This window comes from Lissotriton vulgaris, chromosome 9, assembly GCF_964263255.1.
Source record: "Lissotriton vulgaris chromosome 9, aLisVul1.2, whole genome shotgun sequence".
In the NCBI taxonomy this organism is placed as follows: Eukaryota; Metazoa; Chordata; class Amphibia; order Caudata; family Salamandridae; genus Lissotriton; species Lissotriton vulgaris.
The window spans coordinates 1,027,120,042-1,027,133,850 of NC_141697.1; the positions used below are offsets into that span (position 1 = coordinate 1,027,120,042).

General features: G+C 41.1%; 1 protein-coding gene across 3 annotated transcripts in view; it reads left to right on the forward strand.

Annotated features, from left to right (window-relative positions):
* The window catches only part of ECM2 (extracellular matrix protein 2), a 187,479-nt gene that overhangs the window by 90,180 nt on the left and 83,490 nt on the right, over window positions 1–13,809 (forward strand). For all 3 annotated transcript variants that reach the window (XM_086938934.1, XM_086938933.1, XM_086938935.1), the window contains exon 7: window positions 4,956–5,113. In XM_086938934.1, coding sequence (XP_086795060.1) covers window positions 4,956–5,113 — 158 coding nt within the window. The remainder of the gene's footprint in view (window positions 1–4,955; window positions 5,114–13,809) is intronic.

Consider the following 13,809-nt stretch of genomic DNA (forward strand, 5'->3'; position numbering starts at 1 on the left):
AGTAGCAACGCTTGCTATCAGAGTGCATGAGTTTCATGCTCGATCGATTGAGCTAGCCGGATCGGGCAATAAAAAGTATAAAATAGTTATGTAAATAGTTATTTAATAAAATGTTTTACCCTGTTTCTTTGCTGGTGTGTTGTATATATTTTTAATATTTGCATAGGGTTTGTCGTTATTTTGGGCGGGGTGGGTGACGGAGCCGAGCTGTCTTGCAGCCCTCATGGTGTGGAGCTCAGTTCATCTCACTATTTTCGTATTTCTCATGAAGGGTTGTTCCTAATATTTCTATTTTAGCGAGGTCAAAAAGAGATCCAATTAGTGGCCTACTGATTTTGCTCGATTAATTTTATTTTTTTACACGATTTTTCACGATTTTTCACTATCTGCAAAGACTAAACAGAGTATTGCGACTTTGTGCTTGTTTGTAAATAGAGAATGAACCAAAGAGAATCAATTGTAAAACAGTAAATGCTTGGATAACAATCAATCAAATGGAGAGACAAGCAGGCACGACGATTACAACGGGGGTAAAGGCCTGCGTTAACTACTCTTCACTATCTGCAAAGAGAGAGTACTACTAAGAGAAAAGAGGGGAGGGGGGCAGCGTTCAAAGCACATCAGCGTGCATAAACACGAAAAAGTTTTTACCTATCACGTACTTGACATTTTACAGCTTTTGATATTTGCTATTAAAAAACCAATGAAATTCACTGAAAAAACCATAGGTTATAGGCCATATATAGTTAGGAATTTGCATTTACAAAACCTTGAAAATTCACTGAAAAAACCATTGGTTATAGACCATATATAGTTAGGGATTAGCCTTTTCAAAACCTTATTTTACTCACACAAAACCATTGAAATTTCATATATAGTTAGTTCCACTAACTATATATCGCGCACCCGCAATCCACTGCTGATGATGTCACATATTACATCATTCATGACATGGTTAGTGACATCACTGATGACATCTCAAATGACATCACTGATGACATCTCAAATGACATCACTGATGACATCTCAAATGACATCACTGATAACATCTCATTTGACATGACTGATCACATCACTGATGATATCATTCATGTGATAATACCATGAACCTCTTCAGACTCTAATATAACCTTAGATACAATCAGTGTAAACAGACAGTCACAGACTGTCACTCATCCATGGAGTTACTCACACACCTAGTCAGTTATGCAAAAAATCAATCACACCTCCATTTTCTCAACTATACAGTTATACACACCTTACTTATTCAAACATATACTAACACATATTTACTTTACTCTCTTATACAATCCCTGATAAATGTTCACAATGATCCATACAGCCACTCACACATTCACTGGCTCTTATGCACAGTTATTTATATATGTCAACTCTCACATGTACTGTGTTTTACATATGTACTTACTTTGACATGTAGCACTGAGATATCCATTCACTCACTAATACACTCATGCACAGTCAACCGCCCATACAGCTGTTTCCACATGCACTTTTGAACCCATACATATAGTGAATCAACTACTCACACATCTATGTACAGAGTCACACACCTCCCAGCCACCCATACACACACACTCAGTTTCCCATACAAATACTTGGACAACCAATGAATAACCCATACAGTTACTCATATAGCTACTGATCAACATATGCAGCAGTTTGTAGAACAACAGATCTAATGATGCACAAATTAAAACAGTTTAGTCACTAACCCATGCACTCAGTGAGACACATTTAATCACTCACTCATACAGTCAGTCATGCACCTACTAAATCCTTCATCCAGACACTTATACATCCACTCATTCTTCAATATGTAAGACATATTTTAACTTTACAGAAACATACAGTCACTGGATGTTGTCATCAGTGATGTCATCAGTGATGTCATTTGAGATGTCATCAGTGATGTCATCAGTGATGTCACTAACCATGTCATGAATGATGTAATATGTGACATCATCAGCAGTGGATTGCGGGTGCGCGATATATAGTTAGTGGAACTAACTATATATGAAATTTCAATGGTTTTGTGTGAGTAAAATAAGGTTTTGAAAAGGCTAATCCCTAACTATATATGGTCTATAACCAATGGTTTTTTCAGTGAATATATATATATATATATATATATATATATATATATATATATATATATATATATATATATCATATTCTTTTTACAAAAATACATAGTCATTGTGTCTAATTACCGATGGAATACATATAATTCATTCTTGTGTCTTGCTCAAACACCCTCATGCATTCATACATTTACACATCTCTCATACATACTGATAAAGATAACAACAGATTATAGCCATATATTCTACAGAGAAATAATTATTCTGATATTGTCCTAATCACTTCACAATTGTGGCCTAGCCAATATGAATATTGTTCTACACGTGTTACGGCTGGGCGCCTTCTTCAGGAAGCCACAGAATAAACAGTCCAGTGTAATATCTGTTGAGTAATCAGGCTCACAATTCTGAGAATGGAGATGGCCCTTGTTTTGTTGTGCATTATTTTCAATTACATTTGGATTTCTCACAATGGCAGTACTGGTACATGTAAGTTTGGAAATACTTGTGTAATAATGTTCCCATTCATTTAAAGAAAGGCTAATTATATATGGTGGAGAAATATCCAAGTAGGAATAAAATAATCTCAAGATTTATTTGACATGTAAGAGCTGCATATCTCCAAAAAGATGTGGAATCCAATTTGCTGAACTACGATGATCTCTAGCTCATGGCCTCAATTAACCTATGTAGATGCGAGGCCAAAAAACTGAGATATCCTGGCACTGCATTGCAGAGTGGAACTGTGCACTGAAAGCACACTCCTAATTAGGGCCTCATTACGGTGTCGGTGCTGATAGCGAAACTGAGACCAACAGATAAGTAGTCGCGGTCCAACACGCCAAATTACGATGCAACCATCATGTAGGCAGTTGGAATCATAACTTTTTCCATTGCTAATGCACAATCCACAATGGAAAAACTGATGTTTTCAAACATCCCTACACTGTGTTCCAGGCATGATGCATGGATGTTTGGTGGGGCAATCGGAAGCCCATGGGGGTTGGGGGACCTGCTGGAGGCCCACAAAGTCCCATTCCGGCTGCCTTTTCATGGCAGTCGAACCGACACGAAAAGGCAGTCAGAATGGGTCATTGAAATCTCTATGACGGTGCCTGAGCAGGCACCACCCTTATTTGTATATTGTATATATATATATTGTAGGGTATTACATTCCAACCGATGGGCTCCTTGAGCCTATCAGAAGTGTTGGTCGGTCCCTCTTCCCACTGCCTCCAACTACTGCGTATCATAATGCGGTGGTCGGAACGAGGCACCAGATGTCTGTCGGTGGCGGTCTGTCTGGCATCATAATCGGACTCTTAGTGCTTAGACTCTGGTCATTCACGATATCTGCCAAGTGAGGCTAAATTGGCAATTTTCCTTGGGATTCACCTGACTCTACCGAAGGTGTTCTCCAAGAAGCAGCATTGCTGATCAGTAGTCTTTGCAAGTACAACAAGACCTCGTTGACCATTTGAGGACACCACAGTTTCCTCTTCTCGGTACACATCCCATTCAAGAGATGCTGCATCCAATAGAGGGCTGTAAACTCTGACCCCTCATCATATCTGTGGACCTAGAATAAAGAACAGCGCAGACGGTGCACTGCAGAAGGACCACCACAGAGGAAATCAGGAAATGCAGGAAGGAGAAAAGAAGACACCACATTTAGCTTGATACGTTATGGAGTCCGTGAAACTCTTCCAGCCCAGATCCACCAGGCTCCATCCTTTTAATAATCTCACAGGGTAACAATCGAAATGTTACATCAGTCTTGTTAAGGGCAACATTTTACAGCAATAACATGGACACAGTTAGGGATCAGGTAACCTTGTGATAAAACCTGTGATATTTTATTTCTTTTTTATGAATATCGCATATATAAAACAAAATCAGGTGTGTAATTGTAAAACAGTTTAATGATGTACAAGAGTTTTAACTTGTCAAAATATGTGCTACAGATGCAAAATGGTTTACGTGCAAATACTTTGCATCTATTTTTTTCTAATGTTTCACATTCAGTTTTTTTCCATTTATGCTTTGAGGATAATGCTTCCGTAATTTAGTCTTGAACAATATTTGTTCACTTCACTGCCTATTACACAACCAGACAACACTTTGGAAGCATTTGCAGCATTTTTAAGGCAATGCAAAGTTTATATAAGTCCACCACTAGAGTATTTACTATCATGTTTGCAAAAGATGAAAAATCTTTTAAGGTGGAGCTGGTTGTCTCATTGGACAAACATACCATACATATCTTTTTTTCTACTCAGGTGACTAGATAGAAAATATTATACAGACAAGTTTTTAAGAGTATATTGATAATGCACCGTACTGCCCCCACTAAGTTGTCACACTGGTATAACAAGGCTTGGTAGCAGGTGGAAACCCCATTACCTCCTAATGCAAATACCTAGATATCTAAAACCCTGATGTTCAGCAATCGGAAGGACGCAGCAAGCATTTCCTAAATAAAGTGTAAGTCCAATATAAAAAAAAATCAGTGGCATGGATTTCATACCTCTTATTGAATTAACAAAAATAAAATAGTGATGGAGTTCATGAGCTCTTGGAGTCACCTGTGGTAGACGGCAGTGGCACAGTGGATCAGATACTGGAAATTGGAGAAATATGCCATAACTATCTATTAAAATCTTTCTACTTTAATTAGATGCAAGGGCTGGATACTGGTGCAATCTGCATCTTTAGGACAAGAGACATATGAGATGAGATATACTGTAAAACATTTGAGTAAGGTGGAAAAACGCATTTCTCTGATCTTGGTGGGGGATACTATTGATCATCAATAACTAAGACAGTTAACATCTGGATTTATTCTTTCTACAGATATGCCTAACCTGGTGACCCTGGAACTTGAGGGCAATCATCTTAGTGAAGGCAACGTTGATCCTTTGGCTTTCCAACCTCTAAAGCATTTGTCTTACCTCCGCCTAGGAAGGAACCAATTTAGAACCATTCCTCAAGGTCTTCCTGCTTCTATTGAGGTGAGACTGAACTCTTTTTAACTTAGGCAATATATTCACTGTAAACATCTCTTTTTAAAAGCTCATTGCTTAATAATGAGGTAATCCAGCCCTGACTATCCTTGAAACTGGTTACATAAAGTCTTCCCAACCAACTTTTTTTTGCGTTCATAGGGGAACTATGATGCAATCCCTTCTGTATGCAAGGCATTCTCTTGCATGTGATGCGTCCAAGAAATTTTGCACAGTATGCAGCAACTCCTCTTACTATACATGAAGGTATGGTGCAGACATAGTTGTAACACCCAAAATTGTGGGGTGGGATCCCAGGGAATTTAGTTTAAAGACCATCAAGGAGAGCTTCCCCTAAACATAATCAATAACACAATACTACTTCGGGTCTGCATGTTAGCACATGAATTATGTGTAATGAATGTACAGTTTCTCTCAGCAAATTCTTGAATAAATACAACCAATAAGGGGGAATTATCCCTTAAGGACTAGAACCCTCACTCACCCGAAGGTGACATGCTTCATTATATGGGTTCCACCTCCCAGCAGGAAATCCTAGTCCTACTGGGGGCTACAACTCCCTCACTGTGAGGAAGGAGCTCAGGGATGTTTTCAAAAGATGTTCACTAGTGTAACTAGGATGCTAGAATCCCATATGTGAAGATTATGGTGTAGTGAGGGTGCAGCACAAAAATAATAATAAGACTAATGGTGATTTAAAACTGCCTAGGAAGATGCAAAAAAATGATTTGTATTGGATTGCTCTCACTGGCAGGGATAAAAAGCAGTGCAGAGAGCAGTATAGATTTAAAACTACTCAAAAATTAGGTCGATGTGTTTCAGCCTAGTGATCAATACTCAAAAATTAGGTCGATATGTTTCAGCCTAGTGATCAATACTTTGTATCAGTGGCTTTCTTCAGGACCAAAGAAATATTGTTAATGCTGCTGCTATTACTTATACTTGTGATGATGAAAAGAATAAAACATTAAAGATACAACACCAATAATCCTTTATAGCGATGTCAGGTATTACTGGGGATATCTGTGAACAATGAGAGAGAAAAACAAACAACGCACACAGTAAATTTAAATGCTATGCTTATGACATATTTAAGTTCATCATATTGTCAATAGCCATATATGTTATATTCTATGTTGTCCACTTACCCTCAAAAGTAGGATAAAACACCTCACCTCTACCAGGCAACAGCTATGGGAAGGAGGCCCCACTCTTTAGGGAACAAAATTCAAAGTGGTACAAAATTCAAAGTCACACCTGAACAAATCTCTAGGTGGGCTTTATATTTAAAATAATGCTCTAGTGTGTCCATGCTTCAGTGCTCTGTCAACCCCACCGAAGCTTGTAATCTCATATCTGGGGTTGGTAGTAAACAATGGAGGGAAAACCCTAAGGGTGTTTGTGCTGATATACCCCTAGGTACCTCCCTTCAAAGTTTACAATTATTACAATCTTTTAAAAAGGCCAATCCATTCCCTTACAGCTATTTGGTTCAGGGAAGGAAACCTATATGGTTTTGCTAGGAAACTTCTAAAGACTAGTAACAAGCTTAAGAAGGGGCTTTAGATGAGGAAAACCAATCATTTTAACAAAGTCAATTGAGTCACGAGTCTAGGCCGCCTTACCTGTCCGTCGGTACCTCGTCTCGGTATAGAACTTCCACCGGAGGAACTAGACGGTCAGGTAGGCTCTCTTTTTATAGTGTCTCAATTAGCAAACAAACGCTCCCAGTTGTGACCAGGAGCATCTATTGCACTGCCTGTAAAGACCTGATCTTTTGCCTATCGCACATGTATGGGAAAAGAAACACTGCTCTAAAGGCTAAACAATCTTCACTGCGTATGAGCGGAGCAAAGCTGCTAATTTACTCATACTGCGCCGTACCGTCTGTATCTAACTCAAAATCAGCAGCGCTTTAATTCAAAAAAGAAAAAGAATCCAATAGGACATGTTTACTCATACAAAGGCTTTATCAATGTACAATACGATCAATGCGTCGCATTGTACACTTTCTCAGTAGCGCGCACAGCATACAGAACAAAGTGTGTATCTACACACATGTGCCGAGGGGCGATGCTACTCTTCCTCGCAAACACGTAGTGTCAGTGGAAGTCCTGATTACTGCGCCGTATTATAGGCTTTCTAGATAACATGCATAGCAATCAGAGTATGGCGCAAAGCGTGTATATACGCACATGCGTGGAGGAGCGATACTACTTGGCCTCCAAAGCGCATAATATCAATGGAAGTTCTGCTTACTGCAGTGATCATTTCTGGTCAAATTACCACGGTCAACAGCAAAGGTCCTGTCTAGTTGTGTGACCTGCTCACATAAGGAAGGTTATCCCAGCAAATGTTGATCATCAGTGTAAAAATATATTCAGTAAAGAATATATAAAAATGCATTATACCTTATACAGAGGGCACTCGGCAGGAGCACAATAATTATATGCCCAAATCTCACTGATGTATAAATGGTGCTACCTTATAGGAGAGCAGCAAATAACCTGCTTTGGGGGGCTCTATGTCTATCTCATTGATACACCCACTGGTTCCTTAATGTAGGGATAACCCAGGTATCTCATCATTTAGCCCATTAGTATCACTTTAGAGCCTGAACACCCAGTGTTGTTCACAATGAAAAAGGAATTTAGAAATATCTGTAATGTGTGAGGGTATCCATGGTTGTTCTAAAACCACCCAACGTAGATCAGTTTCAGCATGCTGTGTGTCAAGAAAATGGTTAGTCAGTTTCGTTGCTCTCTTTTTGCACCGAATGGTACTTTTGTGTTCCGAGATTCTTATTTTGATTTTACGTGACGTCATCCAGACATAGCTGAGCTTACACGGATACCAAATCAAATAGATTAGTTTTCCACTGTTGCAATTTGTTTGTTTTGTAAGTGTCGATTTCTGTTGTTTTCTTCGTTTGGGAACACACGGCACACATGCCACATGGAAATTGGCCCCTCACAGGAGGTAGATTCCATAGAGCTTTGGCCCATCATTCTTCTTTTTTTCTCTTGGGCGAGTATGGACCAACCTATGTCTAATGTTGGTGCTTCTTTTGTAAGCAACCATGGGGACAGGGAGTTTCTCTTTTCCTGTGTTGAGTATCCTCCAATGGCAATTGATACTTTTTTTGATTTGATTAGAATAACCAGAAAATGTATTGACAAAGGTCAGTCTAGAATTCTTTTCTTTGGTTGCTTGGAAATCTATCAGCGAATCCTGGTTGTTGTTAGCTGCTCTTTTGTGTGATTTTCGTATTGTTTATATAGGATAGTTTTTTACCATCAAGTCATCAGTCAGATTAGGAATTTAGGATGGTAGCTCTTCATCATTCATCACACATAATTCATGTGCTAACATGTAGACACGAGGTAGTATTGTGTTATTGAAGGTGCAGACATAGCCCATGTAAAACTACCAGATATATTGCTGTCTTTGGCCTTCCTAACACAGCAGTCCACCTTCTCTCTCCACAAGCCACATTGGATCGCACTGGATACCCAGAGTTTATTATTGCCCATTTTCTAAACGCAGAGTATGTGGCTCTAACAATCACACTTGAGATCTTCCCATTCTATATGACACAAGCTATACTTCTGTAACAAATCAGACCTCGCCTTTTAGCAAACAACAAAGAGGCTAGTTTATTGCTCTGAAGATCATACTTCACTTTGTTAAATATTAGACCTCACCTCTTCCCATACTTTAATGGGAAGAACGTGTGGATCTATAGATCGGACCTCAGTCCCAAGGGTGTAGCTTGGTCAATCAGATTGGGGGTGTGAGCTTTAGATTTTCCAACAATATAGTGTTAAAAAACATTATACCACAAAAAGGGCACAAGAAAGGGGCTTCAGGGGCAATAAAAAGGGAGAGAAATGCAGATTGGTAGAGGTACTAAATGAGATAAATCACAATATTTTGTCAATAACCAACATTTTTGAAGACTTTCAAAACCGAGAGAGAGTGCATTTTTGTCAGGGTGTATATAAAAAGTTGTAGTGAAATCTCACCTTACCATACCCAAATGAATGCAACTGCCCCCAAATATTTACCAGAAAAATACATTTAATAGAGAGGTGTAACACGCCAAACACACCCTCTGAAGCTAGAGCCCTGCTCAAGTCAGAAATTGACACAAGGTCTACTGCTCTGAGAATTCTGACCTCAACTCTTCCAAAGAGCACAGTTTATTGCTCTAAAGATCAGACATGCTCTCACTAAAGATCAGGCCTCCCCTCTTGCTGTATTTTAAGGGGCGGATCATGCACCACTAGCAATCAGATATCAACTCTGTCCAAATCACTTTTGCTGTGCTGTTTTGCGCAAGGGAGAAAACAGTGCAGAGCCATTTCTACAAAGATGTCGGTTTGCTACTGACATTCCCTGCAAGGTCACTTAAATATGCTGTCTAGTGCTACTCACACACATGCATCATAGTGTGTATGTGTGCCTGATGTATAGCATACGTTTTCGATTTGCACTGGAAGGGTATCCTTTCAAAACACAAAACTATGCTAAACTATACTTTAAAGCTTATCAAACATTGTATGTATGCTGTACAGAGTAGCACACATACACAAAGCTTGAAAAGTTTAGAAAAATAAAGATATTTCTTCAAGTTAACAGCTGCCTGGACAAGGCTTTGCTTTTGATGCAAAGCCATACCTGCAAATGTTAGCAGACGGAGTCAAGCTATCCAGGCTGAAGAAGGCTGATAGCCAGAAACCAGTCATTGGATGCTTGATCCCGGTCTAGGAAAGACATGGCTTGGTAGTTCGGGCTGGACTGTTCCCATGAGGCACAGGGTCAAGGCTGATTTGCATATAGCCATTGTCCGACCTAGGGTGGTGTGGAGTGCAAAAAACCGACGGATTTAGACCCTGATCTTTGTACTGGGGTGAATGGAAGACATTGTTCTGCATTCTCTGCATCAACTGTTTTTTTCGCAATTTTCACCCCGAGTGGGCTGGGTATGCTCAGACGTGAGTCCCAGGCTCTCCACATCACTGGAGTCAAGCTATCCAGGCTGAAGAAGGCTGATAGCCAGAAACCGGTCCTTGGATGCTTGATTCTGGTCTAGGAAAGGTCAAGGCTGATTTGCATATAGCCATTGTCTGACCTAGGGTGGTGTGGAGTGCAAAAAAACGATGGATTTAGGGCCAGATCTTTGTACTGGGGTGAATGTAAGACATTGTTCTGCATTCTGTCCATCAACTGTGTTTTTTTGCAATTTTCACCCCGAGTGGGCTGGGTATGCTCAGACATGAGTCCCAGGCTCTCCACATCACTGGAGTCAAGCTATCCAGGCTGAAGAAGGCTGATAGCCAGAAACCGGTCCTTGGATGCTTGATTCCGGTCTAGGAAAGACATGGCTTGGTAGTTCGGGCTGGACTGTTCCCATGAGGCACAGGGTCAAGGCTGATTTGCATATAGCCATTGTCTGACCTAGGGTGGTGTGGAGTGCAAAAAAACAATGGATTTAGGCCCAGATCTTTGTACTGGGGTGAATGTAAGACATTGTTCTCCATTCTGTCCATCAACTGTGTTTTTTGCAATTTTCACCCCGAGTGGGCTGGGTATGCTTAGACGTGAGTCCCAGGCTCTCCACATCACTGGAGTCAAGCTATCCAGGCTGAAGAAGGCTGATAGCCAGAAACCGGTCCTTGGATGCTTGATTCCGGTCTAGGAAAGACATGGCTTGGTAGTTCGGGCTAGACTGTTCCCATGAGGCACAGGGTCAAGGCTGATTTGCATATAGCCATTGTCTGACCTAGGGTGGTGTGGAGTGCAAAAAAACGATGGATTTAGGCCCAGATCTTTGTACTGGGGTGAATGTAAGACATTGTTCTGCATTCTGTCCATCAACTGTGTTTTTTGCAATTTTCACCCCCAGTGGGCTCGGTATGCTCAGACGTGAGTCCCAGGCTCTCCACATCACTGGAGTCAAGCTATCCAGGCTGAAGAAGGCTGATAGCCAGAAACCGGTCCTTGGTTGCTTGATTCCGGTCTAGGAAAGATATGGCTTGGTAGTTCGGGCTGGACTGTTCCCATGAGTTACACAAAAGGGGGGTTGAACCCATGCAGTCACGGGGACCTGGGTGCTATGTTGTACATATAAGGGGGTCCCCGTAGGGATAGTGTATTGAAAAGACATACACTGAAGTGAAATTACCAACAGAACAATTAGACAAGCATAAGAAACAATTTGGGAATTGGTATACGTGATTTATTACCAATACACAGCGTAATTGCTGGTAGCAATTAATGAATCAACTTATGTGAATTGACAAGCCCCGAGAAAAGGAGAGGGAGGGTGTTGCTCAGGGAGGTGATAAGGATATAGAATGTTGACACAGTATTAAAAAGGATAACATCCAAATTTAGTGACAATACAAACCAATTACAATGCAAGTGCCAAAATATAAGGCAAAATTCAAAACATAGTCAATAAGTCATATTCGACGGTCACATCTGATTACTTGATGGATCGGGGGTGTGCCGGAATCTCAAGAAAGGAAAAGTCGACGTTTCGACCCCTATCAGTAGGCTAATTAAAGTCCTTAAACGGGGTCTTCATCAGGACGTCACACTGGGGAGGGGAGGGGCAGTTCATGGAGTACGGCCCAGCCGGGCTCTGTACAGAATAGGGACGCCACACCAGAAAGTCGTGGTCAATCCAACGAGGTGAGAACCTCAGCGGAAAGGCCGACGCGTTTCTAATCCCTGCGTGGAATCACAGGATTATCATCAGGGCGCTGGGGACGGTGGGACCTGAAGTTCATGAAGTCGCTTCAAAGGTGATGAATATGGCTTTTAACTCATCACGACAGGATGTGTTAAAAATAGGAGGACGCCAAGAAGAGGTATTACTTCTATGACCTCCAGCCGGCACCTAGCCGTCACACTTCGTTCGTGTTTCACCGGTTGTGTAGTGTTTCTCTTTCGATTATTATTAGTTTCTCGATCTTTTCAAGGGTTTTCGAAATGCTCATAAGAACCGCCGTTTACCTATACCAAGTAAGTGAAAATAGAGAATCAATGAATGTTTCTCTCAGCGGCGTGCGATTTTTAAACATCCTCGCACAGGTAAAAGTATGCAACACTTATTTAGAGATTTCCTTTCTTCGATTACAAATCAGTTTTCAATACGGGTAGGTCTCCATCGTAACGATTTTTAAACATCCTCGCACAGGCATCAGTTTTCAATACGGGTAGGTCTCCATCGTAACGATGGAGATCTACCCGTATTGAAAACTGCTTTGGAATCGAAGAAAGGAAATCTCTAAATAAGTGTTGCATACTTTTACCTGTGCGAGGATGTTTAAAAATCGCACGCCGCTGAGAGAAACATTCATTGATTCTCTATTTTCACTTACTTGGTATAGGTAAACGGCGGTTCTTATGAGCATTTCGAAAACCCTTGAAAAGATCGAGAAACTAATAATAATCGAAAGAGAAACACTACACAATCGGTGAAACACGAACGAAGTGTGACGGCTAGGTGCCGGCTGGAGGTCATAGAAGTAATACCTCTTCTTGGCGTCCTCCTATTTTTAACACATCCTGTCGTGATGAGTTAAAAGCCATATTCATCACCTTTGAAGCGACTTCATGAACTTCAGGTCCCACCGTCCCCAGCGCCCTGATGATAATCCTGTGATTCCACGCAGGGATTAGAAACGCGTCGGCCTTTCCGCTGAGGTTCTCACCTCGTTGGATTGACCACGACTTTCTGGTGTGGCGTCCCTATTCTGTGCAGAGCCCGGCTGGGCCGTACTCCATGAACTGCCCCTCCCCTCCCCAGTGTGACGTCCTGATGAAGACCCCGTTTAAGGACTTTAATTAGCCTACTGATAGGGGTCGAAACGTCGACTTTTCCTTTCTTGAGATTCCGGCACACCCCCGATCCATCAAGTAATCAGATGTGACTGTCGAATATGACTTATTGACTATGTTTTGAATTTTGCCTTATATTTTGGCACTTGCATTGTAATTGGTTTGTATTGTCACTAAATTTGGATGTTATCCTTTTTAATACTGTGTCAACATTCTATATCCTTATCACCTCCCTGAGCACCACCCTCCCTCTCCTTTTCTCGGGGCTTGTCAATTCACATAAGTTGATTCATTAATTGCTACCAGCAATTACGCTGTGTATTGGTAATAAATCACGTATACCAATTCCCAAATTGTTTCTTATGCTTGTCTAATTGTTTTGTTGGTAATTTCACTTCAGTGTATGTCTTTTCAATACACTATCCCTACGGGGACCCCGGACTGTTCCCATGAGGCACAGGGTCAAGGCTGATTTGCATATAGTCATTGTCTGACCTAGGGTGGTGTGGAGTGCAAAGAAACGATGGATTTAGGCCCAGATCTTTGTACTGGGGTGAATGTAAGACATTGTTCTGATTTCTGTCCATCAACTGTGCGTTTTGCAATTTTCACTCCGAGTGGGGTGGGTATGCTCAGACGTGAGTCCCAGGCTCTCCACAGCACTGGAGTCAAGCTATCCAGGCTGCAGAAGGCTGATAGCCAGAAACCGGTACTTGGATGCTTGATTCCGGTCTAGGAAAGACATGGCATGGTAGTTCGGGCTGGACTGTTCCCATGAGGCACAGGGTCAAGGCTGATTTGCATATAGCCATTGTCTGACCTAGGGTGGTGTG